At 46.0% G+C, this 17,738-nt stretch overlaps 1 protein-coding gene across 2 annotated transcripts in view; it reads right to left on the bottom strand.

Annotated features, from left to right (window-relative positions):
• Positions 1 to 17,738, bottom strand: part of RSRC1 (arginine and serine rich coiled-coil 1) — a 654,629-nt gene that overhangs the window by 305,273 nt on the left and 331,618 nt on the right. For both annotated transcript variants that reach the window (XM_082251164.1, XM_082251163.1), the window contains exon 6: positions 16,625 to 16,676. In XM_082251164.1, the coding sequence (XP_082107290.1) occupies positions 16,625 to 16,676 (52 nt within the window). The remainder of the gene's footprint in view (positions 1 to 16,624; positions 16,677 to 17,738) is intronic.

Here is a 17,738-nt window from a genome sequence, read left to right as displayed (position 1 = left end):
TTATGCCTGTTCACACCGTCACCTGCCACCAGATGCAGCTTGTCACTTTCCACGTTGTTTGCCACCAGATGCAGCGTGTCACCTGCCACTGTCATCTGCCACCAGATGCTGCCTGTCACTTGCCTCCGTCGTCTGCCACCAGATGCAACCTGTCAGTTGCCATGTTGTTTGCCACTAGATGCCAGATGTCACTGGCCACCATTACCTACAACCAGATGCAGCTTGTCACTTGCCACCAATGCAGCGGGTCACTTGCCCCCCGATGCAGGTTGTCACTTGTTATAAGATACAGTTTGTCAACATGTGCTGGACCCCAAACACATTGAGGCTATTCATGAAGTACCACTAAATTCTTCCATTGGAAATTGTTGCGGCAACTTTATGCGGGGTATAAAAATGTAATTACTACTGCTAACATGAAACTCACGTAATCAAAGGTATTATCTTTTAGAATACCTTAAGACAGCGGTCCCCAACCTTTTTGGCACTGGGGACCAGTTTCATTGAAGAAAATTTTGCCGGGGGGGGGGGGGGGGGGGAATGGTTGCGGCCGGTGGGTTGTGATAGAGGCTCCATGGCTGATTTGTCAGGGCATTGGCTGTTTTAGCGCTTCATTCATGACGACACCATGGTTGGTATGATGTCAAGATGATTGAGGTGCATTATTTCTATTACTAGACATTAAGCCCGTTAAATTAACGAGCGCTAGAACATATGGCTGACTGAGCGGCCCTCGCTTATCTCTTTTTTTTTTTCTAAACGCGAGAGCCGCACGACGTAGCCAGCTCTGCGCATAGCGTCCCTGTTGTCCTAGCAACATCAGAGACACGCGCAGAGCTGACCGAGCGGCTCTCACGTGCGAATGCGCACCTGCAGCGTGCTTGCGCACACCCGCCGCTTCAAGAGTTTTGCCCGGCCGCCCAAAGTCTCTGCGCTCCAAGTCCCAACGGCTGTCCGTGGGGCACAGGCACAGTAGCGCAATCCCACGGACACAGGGACTGGACGCAGAGACACTTGTACTTTATATAGTAAGATATATACATAATTATATTGGGGTGTAAAGTATAGGATGAGGTGATTATATATTATATTGGGGTGTATAGTATATGATGAGGTGATTCTATTGGGGTGTATAATATATGATATTATATTGGGGTGTATAGTATATAAGGTGATAATACTGGGGTGTATATAGGATATCAGGATATCTGATGAGGTGATGATACTGGGGTGTATAGTATATGATGAGGTGATTATATTGGGGTGTATAGTATATGATGAGGTGATAATACTGGGGTGTATGTAGGATATCAGGATATCTGATGAGGTGATTTCTGTCCTCAGCCCTGTGAGGTGAATTCCCAGTAGTAATACTCACAGTTGGCCAGTAAATGGCGGTGGTTTCCTCAGGCGGAGGTATTTGTCTCCGGCCGCTCTCCGTAGTTGTAGTCTTGCTGCTCTTTGCCCGGTCGGAGCTGTCAGTGAGTTTGGTCGGTCGCTGTGCAGATTGTGTGTGTGTGGCCGGTCATGGCCTCTAGCGGCTCTATCCTATCCAGATCCCCCGGCGCCTGCCTCTTCTCCTGACCCATGACGGGGTACTACTGCCCGGCTCCAGCATGTGGGTGAGTGTGGACTCTCCGGGGAATATGGATCTGGTCTGGAGTCGCCTGCTGAGAGGAACTTCCCTGAAGAGCACCATTATCGGGGTGACCCCCAACACCCGGGACCCGGTCTCCGACACTGAGGAGCTCCCCATGCTACACAGGTCAGTGTGACTTACTTCTGGGGCCCCTGACATGGTGCCCACTCCCGCTCACATGCGCAGTAGTGCAATCCCACGGACACAGGGACTGGATGCAGAGACACTTGGACTTTATTATTATAGATTACACTGTAAGATAAATGAAATAGTTCAACTCACCATAATTGCAGAATCAGTGGAAGCCCTGAGTGGCACTTGCTACCTTCGCCTGCGGCCAGATGCAGCTTGTCACTTGCTACTGTCCCCTGCCACCGAATGCAGCTTGTTGCCTGCCACCAGGTGCCGCTTAGTTTTTTTGAAAAGTTGATGGCTGCACAGGACTGACCTGCTCGATAGGGGGTCTGTGAGTAGGTGGTAAGTGAGAGAGGGCCACTTGGAGAAATTAACTCCCAATCAATCTGGTCCGACTGGATGAAAAAAGGAAGTTGACCCCTGTTAAGGGGTCTGGGCTGCTACCTTAAGATACGGCCTAGTGGTTGTTTCTAGTGGTAGTCGGTTAAAGGAGCGCCCAAAATTGGCAATAAGAATCCCACTTGGATCAAAGGATCGTCATTTAATTGGTAGCAGAACATGTTAAAGACAACGCGTTTTGGGAGAACAGAGACTCCCCCTTCTTCAGGGCCGACTGGAGCAAAGGTCCTCAGAAAATGCAGGTGCAGCTTGTCACTTGCCACATCGTTTGCCATCTGATGCAGCTTGTCACTTGCCACTGTCATCTGCCACCAGATGCAGCTTGTAACTTGCCATGTTGTCTGCAACCAGATGCAGCATGTCACTGGCCACCATTGCCTGCCACCCGATGCAGCTGGTCACTTGCCACCCGATGCAGCTCGTCATTTGCCACCCGATGCAGCTTGTTGCCTGCCACCAGATGCAGCTTGTCACTATCCTGCCACCAGATGCAGCTTGTCACTATCCTGCCACCAGACGCAGCTTGTCAATATTCTGCCACCGTCGTCTGCCATGAGATGCTGCTTGTCACTAACTTGCCACCAGATGCAGCTTGTCACTATCCTGCCACCAGACGCAGCTTGTCAATATTCTGCCACCGTCGTCTGCCATGAGATGCTGCTTGTCACTAACTTGCCACAAGATGCAGCTTGTCACTATCTTGCCACGAGATGCAGCTTGTCACTTTAATTTATGTATAAAGGCAATTTGTAAGGTTTTGTAAGGGGGGGGGGGGGGCGACGACAAGGAGCATTAAAATGAGTATACTATACATATACAATGCCATTTTAGAAGATCCAATGAGGTAAATACTGGTAATGGTAACAGATTGAATATGTACTGTACAATAGATTCCTGTTTTATATTTGGTACAATTTATGCAGATTAGATCAGTTCCACTGCATTTAAAGGCAGCTCGGCTTCTCATCTTCTCATCATCAAATAATGTAATTTTTGAAAATAAAAGTAAGCTAGTGCAAGAGCTAAAATGAACATACAAAGTGCAGTAATAGTAATCCTAACCCATGCCAAATCATTACATTCATTTTTCCGTGGAGACAGATTAGTGGAAGGTATTTCAGATTGATTAATATGAATAAGAATATTTTGAATTTGAATATCAAAACTGGTTCTTGCCATATGCAGATACACTGTATGTTCCCAAAAAGAGCATGTTTATTGGTAATTATACAAAAGCTGAAGAAGCCCTGTTAAGTTAACATTGTCCCTTCCCCTGTGGCCAAAAGGGAACAACATTTTTGGATGGAGTTGGAAATGTCTTATTTGGCCCAAATTTGCAAAATGTGGTCCTAACCATATCTATGGAATGGTAAGTCTACCCTGTAACAGATTTGGCAATTACTAATGGGGCCTACACATATGATATTCAGTAGGATGCAGCAATACCAGTTTTTTAAGACTGAGTGCGAATACCAATAGTTTTTCTCAAGTATTCGCCGATACCAATTACCTATACCTATTTTTAGATTCATGTGACTTTTTTTTTGGATTAATGAAAAATTATTACTTCACTACACTTATTTGCTGTGCCTCTTCCCTGGTGGTGTAGTGGCAGACCAGCAAACATAAAATCAATCACTGCCCTTGGATGCATTTTTTTACACATAACGTTCAGCTCACCTGCTTCTGCCCTGCTGGTGTAGCAGTAGAGCACTTGCCAGAGCTTCTGCGGTCCGGATATCAGGTGTCAGCCCCTGTTCACATATATGCAGATTGGATGCATTTTTGCTTGGGTTTAGGTATACTTTAAATAACCACTCTCTACAGTAGTTGTATGCAGAAGGCCATTTCTAAGGGCACAATGCATGCCAGCCAGATAAAGCACAGAAAAAACATTGCCTTTCTAATGCAACATCAGAATTAGATTTTTAAAGTCTTGTGTCAATGTTTCAGACTAATGGTGCGTTAATGCTATGGGATTTTTTTAAAATTAGAATTAAATTATAACATTAGAATACCACTGCAATACAAGCACTCGAAAAAAGTATTGTACAGTGCATGTATGTCCTTTTAAAGTGATTGTAAACCAATTTTTTATTTACTTTTGTTTTTTATATGAACAGGTCATACCTTCCTGCTGTTTCCACCATAGCAAGCTGTTTGCTATTGGGGCACTCATGCCAGCTCCCTCTTGAACCGCCCTCGCCCAGCCCTCTGCTCCCTCCTCACTTGCAATGATTGACAGCAGGGGAAGCCGACTGCTCCTGCTGCGGTCTCGGAGTATATGAGGAGGGTGAGCACGGAGAGTGTGTTCAAAGCGCTCAAGATCAGGCTAAGGTGAAAAATAAGGGGGGAGGAATGCATTAAGGTAGAATACCTTCAGCCTTTAAAATCACTTTAAAACTGCCCACTGAGCACTACATTATTGGTCACTCTGATGAGGATTGAGAGAGCAGGTGGATGATTCAATACCAAGATATTTGGGCACCAGTGGTTGTTTAATGCTTAAAGTGACACTAAAAAAATGTAATTCTATTCAAGTAGGTTTTCTTTAATTAAAAAGTACCTTCTCTATTACTTTGCACCTCTTCCAAATTCCTTTTTTTGATTTTACCGGCTGCTGTGAACTGACTTGCTGTTAGAGAGTGGCTACGTTTGTTCTCTATGATCCCACTGTATGTAGAAATTTAGCCTCCTGTCCTTCTCACTACCAAGCTGGACCAGGGACTATGGGGCATGTAGTGTGCATACAGCAGTGAGCATGACCACAACCACTACTAAAACGTGCACTGGTCATTCCAAAGTAATAGAAATTATGAGGAAAAGAAGAGGTTCGATAGCTCAAGGAGGACTTTACAAAGAGGCAGAAAAATACAGTTAAACAGCTGCTTGTCTGGTGAAGCACTGGTTAAAGCTTGTAGGAGGATTTTTCATTTTCCTCTGACTGTCCTATTAGGCTGCATGACCTCTGCCTTTCTTTCTGGACAGTGCTGATTGGCCCTGTGCTCCACCCTCTCAAAAAAAAAAGAAAAAAAAAACTCTCTAGCAATACACACCACACTGAGCATGTGCAGAGTGCCTCCAATGCTCTGTTCTATTAGCAGATGCATTGGGGATAGTAAAAGGAGAGGATCAGAGAAGACAGGATCAAACACCCTTTTTACACAATGCACAGTATTAACCCCTTAGGTTCCAAAGTGGGTATAACAAGCATGCTTTACTGCATATACAGATTGGTTTTACTGTTGTGGCTTTAGTAACACTTTAACCCCTAAACACTGACCTATTAAACAAAACACTAACACAAATCCTAAAACTAATTAACCCCTACCCTGTTGAATACAAACCTAGTCCTGCAACAGGAACCTTTGTGCCGATATCGTGCCTTGCGAAAGTATTCGGCCCCCTTGAATTTTTTGACCTTTTGCCACATTTCAGGCTTCAAACATAAAGATATAAAACTGTAATTTTTTGTGAAGAATCAACAACAAGTGGGACACAATCATGAAGTGGAACGAAATTTATTGGATATTTCAAACTTTAACAAATAAAATACTGAAAAATGGGGCGTCCAAAATTATTCAGCCCCTTTACTTTCAGTGCAGCAAACTCTCTCCAGAAGTTCAGTGAGGATCTCTGAATGATCCAATGTTGACCTAAATGACTAATGATGATAAATAGAATCCACCTGTGTGTAATCAAGTCTCCTGCACTGTGATAGTCTCAGAGGCCCGTTTAAAGCACAGAGAGCATCATGAAGAACAAGGAACACACCAGGCAGGTCCGAGATATTGTTGTGGAGAAGTTTAAAGCCGGATCTGGATACAAAAAGATTTCCCAAGCTTTAAACATCCCAAGGAGCACTGTGCAAGCGATAATATTGAAATGGAAGGAGTATCAGACCACTGCAAATCTACGAAGACCTGGCCATCCCTCTAAACATTCAGCTCATACAAGGAGAAGACTGATCAGAGATGCAGCCAAGAGGCCCATGATCACTCTGGATGAACTGCAGAGATCTACAGCTGAGGTAGGAGACTCTGTCCATAGGACAACAATCAGTCGTATACTGCACAAATCTGGCCTTTATGGAAGAGTGGCAAGAAGAAAGCCATTTCTTAAAGATATCCATAAAAAGTGTCGTTTAAAGTTTGCCACAAGCCACCTGGGAGACACACCAAACATGTGGAAGAAGGTGCTCTGGTCAGATGAAACCAAAATCAAACGTTTTGGCAACAATGCAAAACGTTATGTTTGGCATAAAAGCAACACAGCTCATCACCCTGAACACACCATCCCCACTGTCAAACATGGTGGTGGCAGCATCATGGTTTGGGCCTGCTTTTCTTCAGCAGGGACAGGGAAGATGGTTAAAATTGATGGGAAGATGGATGGAGCCAAATACAGGACCATTCTGGAAGAAAACCTGATTGAGTCTGCAAAAGACCTGAGACTGGGACAGAGATTTGTCTTCCAACAAGACAATGATCCAAAATCTACAATGGAATGGTTCACAAATAAACATATCCAGGTGTTAGAATGGCCAAGTCAAAGTCCAGACCTGAATCCAATCGAGAATCTGTGGAAAGAACTGAAAACTGCTGTTCACAAACGCTCTCCATTCAACTTCACTGAGCTTGAGCTGTTTTTCAAGGAGGAATGGGCAAAAATTTTAGTCTCTCGATGTGCAAAACTGATAGAGACATACCCCAAGCGACTTACAGCTGTAATCACAGCAAAAGGTGGTGCTGCAAAGTATTAACTGAAGGGGGCTGAATAATTTTGCACGCCCAATTTTTCAGTTTTTTATTTATTAAAAAAAGGTTGAAATATCCAATAAATTTCGTTCCACTTCATGATTGTTGATTCTTCACAAAAATAGCAGTTTTATATCTTTATGTTTGAAGCCTGAAATGTGGCAAAGGGTCGAAAAGTTCAAGGGGGCCGAATACTTTTGCAAGGCACTGTAGCATGAAAGTCCCAAGTCAAAAGCTTTCAATAAGGATAGCCTAGCACCAGACAATCAATGCACTTGAAATGGGATGACTGCCAAAAGGTGGCTAAAAATTGTAGCTTGACGTGCATTTAGTTTAGCCACAAAGCTAGAAATACTCTGAGCTGAGTTTCATACCTTAAAAACCATATCGCATAGGGTTTAATAATTCTTATAATATGCTAAATCTTCCACAGATTGACATAGATGCAAACAATGCAATATGACAGACACTGGCTCTCTGAATTAAACTGTTCAGCTTTGTGAGAGAAAATTCTAGGTAAATTCACAGGTAATGCTAAGATATACCCCCAAGCGAAAAAAGGATCTAGTAAACTCAAAGTGTGGCTTTACCTGGAAGTCACTAACAGTGAATAAGGGGAGAATTTAAACAAATTGTTGTAAACTTTAGTTATAAAAAATAATAAAGAGTAAGTCTTGAAATAGCAGGTTCAGAACATAAACCACCAAGGCAAACCATGGTATAGACCCCAAGCACTTTCGAAGTTGCTCAAAGTGACACACGAGTCTTTATTTACAAAAGTAGCTATTCGATTTTACCCAATAGACAACATTTTAAAATTTAGTGAAAGCTAGGCCAATACCCTTAACCTCACCTATTAAAAAGAAGACAATGTTGTCTCAATCATGTGGACGATCCCCCTGATGAAGCTGTATTACACTACTATAGCAAAATGTGTAAACGTCTGCATGACTTCACATTGACCACTTCCCCTGATGTCCCGGGGTTTTCGACATCAAGCTGTCCATGAGCCAGACGCCTGTTTGATACTAGAGATATTACCGGCACAGCTGGCAAAAGAGATTCAATATCTTGAAGGAATACTAGATAATTACAGCACAATGTAAGTTGAGTGATAAGACAGGTAATGATGGTGAAGTGACCCTATTAGGTTTACTCCCTGGATGGTATAGTGTTGTGATGGGAGTCACTTTGGTGGGGGGGGGGCCCATGGAACATAGCTTACTTTAGAGAGGTTAGGAAATCCCTCAGCCCCCTAGGCCCCTCTTATGTGTAAGTCACCCTGTGTCTATTAGGGACACTGAGAATATGGTTTGGATTACTTTAAATGGGACAGTAATATTTATCAACCATATATCTCAAGAAATACATGAAGACTATTCCTGGCCTGTTTGATTGAAAACATGTTCATTGAAAGAGCTAATCACATTGGCCTATGTTCCATGGTAAAGGCCTAGCTGCCAATTACCAATAAGAGACTGCTTCATACAGTCAGACTCATATCAGATGTTAATATCATCAGCTCAATACTGTTTGTGTTGATTGTTCTTTAGATATGTTAATTATATTTCGGAACACAATACATCTGCATATGATAATGTAATCAGGCACCTGATCTGGTGTGGTAATTTGATCAGGAGGGGGATGTTTCCCTGTGCTGTATATATTGTGTGTGAGACTGTTCAATAAAGTTGTTGATTCCACATATATACAAGCTAAACTCCGTCTAGTTTTGTATGGGGGCGCTGTAATATTTGATATCTATGTTCGGACTGGAGGAAGTGGTGTTTTGCAGGAAGCCCACAAACACAGACTAGGTCGCGGTTAGGTTACAAGTGTATACACTCTTGCTAATCTATCTGCATCCATGCATATGAACTGCATTCTCTCTGCTATATATTGGCTTCATTTGTATTTGGCTCTATGTACCTCTATGTCTTCCTCCCTCTACTTTAGTGGATAATCAAGCTCAGCAATTTAAAAGACCTTTGTTATTACACATTGCCTTTGGATTATGAAAACAGAACTGCACTTCTGATTTAACTATTATTGCTGACCACATGAGTATACAAGCATTTGCTGGACTTTTTTGATGGAAAGTATACAAATTTTTGCTTTTTAGCATCCATTTACTATAATTTGTCAAATGTGCACATTTTATACCTGGGTGGTAACATCTTGGTGGCAACCAGTGGCGGCCTGTCTATAGGGGGCGCAGGGGCGCCGCCCCCCCAAAAAAAAGAAAGAAAAAAAAAAGATAAAAAAAATTCAATTTTTAGCCCACTAGGGGCGCCGGACCTAGTGGTGGGTATTGGGGGGGGCGGGGGTTTCCACCCCACGTGCGGCGAGCAGAGGTGCCAATTGGCGGCCTTCTGGGGGTCATCGGGGTGCAGAGCAATGCACCCCGACACTCCCCACTTTTGTGATGTCCTGCCTGTGATTGGTCCAGACTCCAGCCTGAACCAATCACACAGGAGGACATCCCGGGACCTGGTGACGTGATGGGTGGGGGGGGGTGCGTGCGCCAGTCACTGCTTCCTGGCATCACTCACGTGATCACCGACACCTTCCCGCCGTCAGAGAGGAGAGCCGCTCAGCCGCGCATCAGAAGTCAGAAGAAGAAGAGTGTTGTCAGTTCGTCTCCACTCTCCAGTGAGTGATCACCGCCTGGTTCTCCACTTCTTCGCACGCTGGCCACGCACCCAGAGTCCGCATCTGCAAATCCGCAGCCAGCCAGTGAGTAAGACAGTGTGTGACAGTCCCGACTCCCGCCGCCGCCCCGGGCCTACTACTCAGAGCAGCACGCCACGCCAAGCAGGTCACCGTCTGTGAGGTAAGTCAGTGTTCAAGACAAGTGATGCCTCGGGGGGGGGCGGCCCACACACTGCAACTTGTCCTCCTTCCAAGCTTAGGGCTGATATGTTTGGGGCTGGCTGCTGCGTCTTGACATTGCCTTCCCTGACATGAAGTGAATACTAGCAAATAAAGTCCATTCTCTCATGTTTGATGTGATACTGTGTGATGAATCTAACACCTGGATTTTCTTGCATTTGTGTTTTTGGGATATACCATGACCTGTGACATGCCTGTACCATCATCTGTGCCATGCCTGTACCATAACCTGTGCCATGCCTATACCATTATCTGTGCTATGCCTGTACCATCACCTGTGCCTATCCTTACCATGACCTGTGCCATGCCTATACCATCTCCTGTACCATGACCTGTGACATGCCTGTACCATGACCTGTGACATGCCTGTACCATGACCTGTGATATGCCTGTACCATGACCTGTGACATGCCTGTACCATGACCTGTGACATGCCTGTACCATGACCTGTGACATGCCTGTACCATGACCTGTGACATGCCTGTACCACGACCTGTGCTATGCCTATACCATCTCCTGTACCATGACCTGTGCCATGCCTGTACCATGACCTGTGCCATGCCTGTACCATGACCTGTGCCATGCCTGTACCATGACCAGTGACATGCCTGTACCATGACCTGTGCCATGCCTGTACCATGACCTGTGCCATGCCTGTACCATGACCTGTGACATGCCTGTACCATGACCTGTGCCATGCCTGTACAATCATCTGTGCCATGCCTGTACCATCACCTGTGCCATGACCTGTGCCATGCCCTTACCATGACCTGTGCCATGCCTATACCATCTCCTGTACCATGACCTGTGACATGCCTGTACCATGACCTGTGACATGCCTATACCATGACCTCAAAGTCACGCAATATTTTACCGCATTTTTTGTCGCGAAGCAATACCTATTTCATTTTTCTTTTTGCGCCCCCCCCCAAAAAAAATTTTGAGCACCAGCCACCACTGGTGGCAACACATGCATGCCACAGGAAAATAACTTTTGACTTACTGTAAAATCCTTTTCTCTTAAGTTCATTGACGGACGCAGTTCTCTCTGATTCATATCAGTAGGGTTATACTGCCCCCTACAGGAGTAGGACACTAGGCAGGAAAAAGTTCTGGCTACATCTATGGGCAGTCCCGGAGGGTACACTCTCTCTCTCTCTTCCTGCATAGGATGTCAGTTTTGTAACAAAGCAGTGTCAGAAAGTAACACCAACCCAACTCAAAATAGAGGGGCGGGTACTGCGCCCGTCAATGAACTTGAGAAAAGGATTTTACGGTAAGTCAAAAATGCAGTTTTCTCTATCGTTCATTGACTGACGCAGTTCTCTCTGATTCATATCAGTAGGGACGTCCCAAAGCAGTGCCATAAAATGAGGGGTGGGAACAGCAGAAAAGAACAAGTCCCCAAGGCCAAACACAGCCAACCAGGCAACATAGGACTCATCAGAACAAAAGATGAGGCCCACCTGAAAACAAACAGTAAACACCCTCAAGGAAGGCCAAAAACCCTACAGACAGCAGCCAGCAAAAAAAAAAACCTTGCGGCCAAAAAGAGGCATCTGCAGATGCCAGCACATCCACCTCATAAAACGTAGCAAAAGGTGTGAACAAACGACCAGGTAGTCGTCTTACAACCTGAAGCACAGATGCCTGTATGGCAAAAAGCCCAGGAAGCACTAGGCGCCCAAGTAGAAAGCGCCGAAAAAGGGAAAGGTAGGACCTGACCCATAAATGAAAAAGTCTGCACCACCGACTGTCCGATTCACCTGGAAATAGTCGCAGCAGACACAGGCAGCCCTGTCCTTGGGCCATCTGTGAGCACAGAGAGCGAACCTGACTACGGGAAGACCCAGTAGTCGCCAAGTACCCCTTGAGTGCCCGAACTCCATCCAGAGTATGCAGCGCACATTCCGTAGGATGAGGGGGCTCAGGACACAAGATGGCAACACAATGGCCCCGTGCAAGTGAACACTAGAAACCACCTTCGGAGGGAAGGATGGATCCGGACGAAGTACCACCTGGCCCCATGAACCAACAGATTGGGAGAATAACAGGACAATGACGCCAGTGCCGACACCCTGCGTGCAGACTGACAGCAACCAAGGCCACCTTCTGCAACAAGGTAAGCAGGGGACACCCACGATACTCGCAAAGGAGGGTCTGAAAGAACCGACTGCACCAACCAAGGTCCCCAGTTGGCGACGGAGGTCGCACCGGAAAAGAACCAAGTGTCGCATCACTTCAAAGGCAGCAAAGACACTTATGGTGCTGCCACAGTGAATGACACAAGCCACGGTCACGGCGTAGTCAATTGAAAGTGCACCGGACAGCTGCAGGTGCCCAATCCAGTGAACTAGACTAAGCTGGATCACTCCAAGCCCCAGGACAAAAAGCGGTAACCTGGATCCTCCAGGCACCATACTCCCTAAGCAGAAAAACCTGCCGAGGACTCCTCCCCACCTGGACAAGCTTGCATCCGTGGTGACAATTGTCCAGTAGACGGAGAGGAAGGATTCCAGAGCAAGACTCCCCCGGGCACCCGGCCCAGCGGAATCTGCAAGTCCCAAGAGTTTGGATTCCAGTCGCCTTCGAGAAGGAGTGCCTCCTGGGGGATCCCCAAGAGGTATTGAGCGAAAGGGACCGTCTTGAAAAACAACACCATCAGTCCCAGAACTCGCATGCAGGTCCAAAGGGAAGACCATGTGCGGAACAGCAAAAGTCGACCGCAGTCTAAAGTGCCAAGAGTTTTGACCCCGAGGACGAGTCCAAAGTCAGACTCAGAAAGTCCAGTCTCATGGAAGGGACCAGGGATTATTTCTGAAGGTTCAGAACCCACCTGAACTCCACCAGAATTCTCATGGTGACAACCAACTTTGTTGTCAGCACCATAGGGGACTCCAAACGGAGAAGCAGAGCGGCCAGGAAACCAGGGCCGATACGCCCCGCTGCCGCAACAGCGCCAGGACTGGAGTCAACACCGTCGTGAAGACCCTAGCAGCATAAGTGAGACCAAAGGTTAACGCCACAAACCAAGAGATCCTTCCCCACGGCAAAAAACTGAAAAACCGTAGCTGTCGCGGACATAACGGGATGTGAAGGTAGGCAGCTCCATGTCTATGAAAGCCAGGAAGCCCCCTGATGTAGAGAAGCCACCACCGTGCGAACCAATACCAACTTGAATTTGTGATCTGCACGGAACCAACAAAGGAGCAGTAGGGTCCAAGTTGTTGAACCAGAGCCTGAACTGCCCCACAGAGCGCCTGTAAGCAATCCGGAGACAGCCGTACACTGGAAGGGAAAAACCTTACCTAGAAATAAACGGATCGAAACTCGATCATGCAACTGGATCGCACGAGACCTCCTGAACCCAGGCAGCCTGGAATTCGGGCCAGCCGCAGGTCCTTGACCCCCTAGATGGGAAAGGAAGCACCTTTAGGCCGAGTAGGCCTTGTCCGCAAGTCTGGAAAAAAACCAAACCCATGAACACCAGACCAGGGTCGTCTGGAACCCACGCGGAAGTCTGTCAGGACTTCACCACTTCGACTGTCCCGAGGGACGAAGAAACTGTTTGTGAGCCAAAAGGGAGGAACACCGACTGCGACGAAGGCCCTCACCCTTGACAGCCTGTGTCATCCAGGGCAGCCCCAAACAGGTGATCCCCCTGAAAAAAGAGATCCATTAAGACCTTCTTAGAAGTTTGATTAGCAGACCAACACTCTGGTCAAGTAGACACAACCACCGCCAAAAACGACAAGGTGCTATACAAGGGAGCCTCGACCAGTGCGGCATTGCAAACAAAATGCAGCCCCTGCGCCAGCTGGTCCAAAAGTTCCCCCAGGGCAAGAGGGACATGCCCAACACCAAATTGCGGTGTTGGGACTCCGCCCATTAGGCAGAGTCTACGTTGAAAGGGCAAACAAACACTGTTCCCAGTGCAGCTACACCAGGGAGCACAGAGCGCAGGCCACAGCCCAAGCCATCCTATCCCCTAAGTCCTTATGGACGGGGATTCCTCCACCGGAACAACGGTAGTCCCATTCAGCTAGAGACCGTACGTCCACCAAAGGTGGAAACAGTCCTCTGTACCAGAGACAAAAGGGCAACGGCTAACGGCCGCTTAGTCACCCCAAGGGAACATCTCAGACGGTCCCACCCTACATGAGCAGCCAGCAAAATGAGCAGCTCTGGGTGGCATGCGAGTGCCAAATGCCACCTGCGCCCTAGGCGCAGCAGCCACTGCGACCCACAAATTGCAGGGTGCCACGCACCGAATACAGCCAGTGCATCCACCAGCACCTGTCGCAGCAGGGGAGGTGGAAACGTCATCCTCATCATCCGAGGAGACAGGGCGCGAGGTAACAGACCCGGCAGGGAGGTCAATGTCAGAACCATGTCTGCGGCGGCTGAGCCAGACTCAGACTCCGAGACATCAGAAGAGGCAGGGGTAGGTGGAGAAATGTTTTAGAGCACCTACCACCACCACCCGGGCCCAAATGCGTCCCAAACTGCCAAAAAGGCAGCGACGGACAGTGGAGATCCAGAAGGCCCTGCGGCCTCTGTGAGGGGGTCAGGTGGGAAAAAACGGCCTGCAGGGTCCATACTGAAACTGAGGAACCCGCCAGCAACTTTAAAAAAAAAAATGAAAAAATGATTTTATTTTTTTTAAACAGCCCCACAGTGCTACAGCGCTCCCCGGAGGTCAGGCATGCGCTAATGAACCCCCACAGAGAGGGAGAGACCACCCACAAGACTCACTGTCCGTCAGGCACTCCCACCGGCCTTCACTGCAAAAAATCTACAGAAAAATGGCCGAAAACGGGTGTACCAAGATGGCCGCCTCCATAGAAGCAGACAGAGGCTACAACAAAATTGCGGCCCCGCCCGAAAATCGCGGCAATCGGGGCCCACTGGGGGACCCCCCAAAGCCCATCCACATCAGAAGAACCCCAGCAAGACCCCCCCGCACGATCATTGAGCACCGCGGACAGCACACTTGCCCGGCTCCCTATGCGGCCTGCACACTAGGCCTCAGGCTCAGGTAGGCCCAAACAGTCCCCCACGAGGGGGGGGGGGGGTTGGGCTGGGCAGGGGGGGTGGAGAGGAGAGGGGTCACAATAGGACAGAGGAAAACCCAGGAGTGTGAGGATCGTCCCAGGAAGAGGGCCCGCGTCCACCCCAAAATCCACCAGGGAAGGGGAGAACATTTACTCACCATACCGGGAACACAGGCGGGCACCATCTCTTGACAGGACCCCACGCCACCGGAGTAGGGGGGCTGTCGGCCAAATAGGAACGCTGCGACATCAGCCTAGACCCTGTCATGTGCGTCCAGGTGAGACGTATAACTCGCGGGGCCAGTCCCCATCCAGTGGGACTATATCGCGGCCGACCCAGCACGGAGCTAAGGCCTGCACGCGCTCGCTGGCCAGACTGGGGTGACCACTGGATATGGGGGTCCAGTCTGTCGCCCAGCCCGACATAATTGCTTGAAGATCTCACAGGAAAAAAAGTTCCGGAGAAAACAAGGCTAGCTAAAAAAATTCTACATAAAAAAATAATTTTATGCCAGGACCAGAGATCCTAGCAAAGAACTAGGTCCTTACTCCTTACTAGTCAGAAAAAAACTGACATCCTATGCTGGAAGAGAGAGGGTGTACCCCCTGGGACTGCCCATAGGCGTAGCCAGAACTTTTTCCTGCCTAGTGTCGTACTCCTGTAGGGGGCAGTAAAATCCCTACTGATATGAATCAGAGAGAACTGCGTTCGTCAATGAACGATAGAGAAAAATTGTTTGGCATTGTTGATTTCTATGTACAATAACTGATATTATTGTGCCTAGCCATATGTAGGGTCTCTGTGAGTTCAGGGCATTCGTCCCTGTGATTGAGGCAATGCTCACTACTTTTAAAGGTTGAGGTGAAGGATATTGGTAATGTTTTCATTGAATTGTGAAAATTGGTCTGTTGGTTAACATTTAATAAATACTTTTAATAATTTCGTAAATTAAGCCAGGTGTGTCACTTTGAGCAACTGCTTTCATGGACCAAGGTGTCTATACCATGGTGACCGCAAGTCATTGTGAATGGTATAGCATTTAGAGATTACTCCCATTGGAATTAATATATTTTTGTTAACAGATTCAGAACATACAGTTTATGCAAATATAACTTACTAAGCACTCTATGGAGGGCTGTTTTTGTAAAACATTTATTTAATATGTGTATTATATTATAAACCTAAACATATGTAAACACTCACATGCAAATGACAGAGTTATCAATCTTTGATTCGGCTATTAAATGTTTGGTCACTGTGACTTTATACATTTGTTTTACATCTGGATGCTAAAAGGGGTTTACTAGACAACTACATATGTTGCTTTAGGTCGTGCTTGCTCCAGACAGTAAATGGTAACAACTAAACCACCTAATGTCCTCTGAATACCTTCTGTTTATCAGCTCTGTGTAACCTTAGGCAGCACACTGGCTGCTTCTAATTGTAAAAACGATCTTCTGTTTGCTAGAGGTTCAGAAATCACTTTACATGCCCTTCAGAGGGATGCACATTTGCTAACCTCGTCCCATAATTGCTGTACCAGAAAGAATGCAAATAATTCTATACTTTTTGTTGTCATTGTTCTTTTAAATTAGTTCCTTTCCTCTTTAAAATAATGATAGAAATAGACTTTGCAGCACTGCCAGTACATAATACCGCCTTATAATGAGGTATGTTCCACAGTGTAGTTTCTGCTCGGTAATTATTTCAGTCTCACAAACGCAAACCTTCATCTACCATCACTCACCAGCAGCTTGGAGAACCATCTGCAGCGTTGCTTTGGCCTGTTCAGCAGGAGACTAAAAACAAAGACAAAAAGCATATTTACCATACATTATGGTACTAATCAAAAGGCACAGTGTTTTATAAAGAATAAACAGCATTGAGATAGACCAACACATCTATAAAAAAATATCCCTCCTAATTTCTATGCAATATCCCTGATTTAAAAAGGCATTCAACCATTATGAAACATCCACATCTCCAAGCCTAAATGTAGACCAATGACTTTCTCAGTTTAATTGCTAGGATATATCCACTTCTATCCATTGTAAATTGCTGGCTGCACGCCTCTCTTGGTAATATTTAATTAAATTACACAAAATAAATGGGAGAATAAAATAAAATTACTCTATAAGGAAATCATTTCTTGGCCATTTACCAACTACTTAAAGTGTAAAAATATACATCTGATGCATATTTTAAGTATTTTCTTGGAAAAATTAAAAGATATAATTTTGATAATGACATTACGTAAAGAGCATACATGCATAGAAGGTTAATGTTGATCCCGCATATATTATAAAGTCTATATACATAGATTAAAACACCCACATAATATAATCAAAAAGTTAATTTATTTCAGTAGTTCAATTCAAAAAGTGAAACTCATATTTTATAGATTCATTACACATAGAGTGATATATTCAAAGCATGTTTTTATTTTAATGTTGATGCTGATCAATTACAGCTATCGAAAACAAAAAAGTTAGTATCTGAGAAAACTATAATATTACATAAGACCAATAAAAAAAGGAGTTTTAATACAGAAATGTTTGCACGCCATACTTTGTCAGGGCTCCTTTTGCATGAATTGCTGCATTAATGCTGAGTGGCATAGAGGCGATAATCCTGTGGCGCTGCTGAGATGTAATAAAAAGCCCAGGCTGCTTTGATAGCCTTAGGCTCGTCTGCATTGTTGGGTCTGGTGTCTCTCATGTTCCTCTTGACAATACCCCACAGATTCTCTATGGGGTTTAGGTAAGGCAAGTTTTCTGGCCAAACAAGCTCAGCGATACCATGATCATTATTCCAGGTATTGGTACTTTTGGCAGTGTAGGCAGGTGCCAGGTCTTGCTGGA

This window comes from Pelophylax lessonae (assembly GCF_965119305.1).
Source record: "Pelophylax lessonae genome assembly, chromosome: 3".
In the NCBI taxonomy this organism is placed as follows: Eukaryota; Metazoa; Chordata; class Amphibia; order Anura; family Ranidae; genus Pelophylax; species Pelophylax lessonae.
This window is presented reverse-complemented; position numbering and strand designations above follow the sequence as displayed.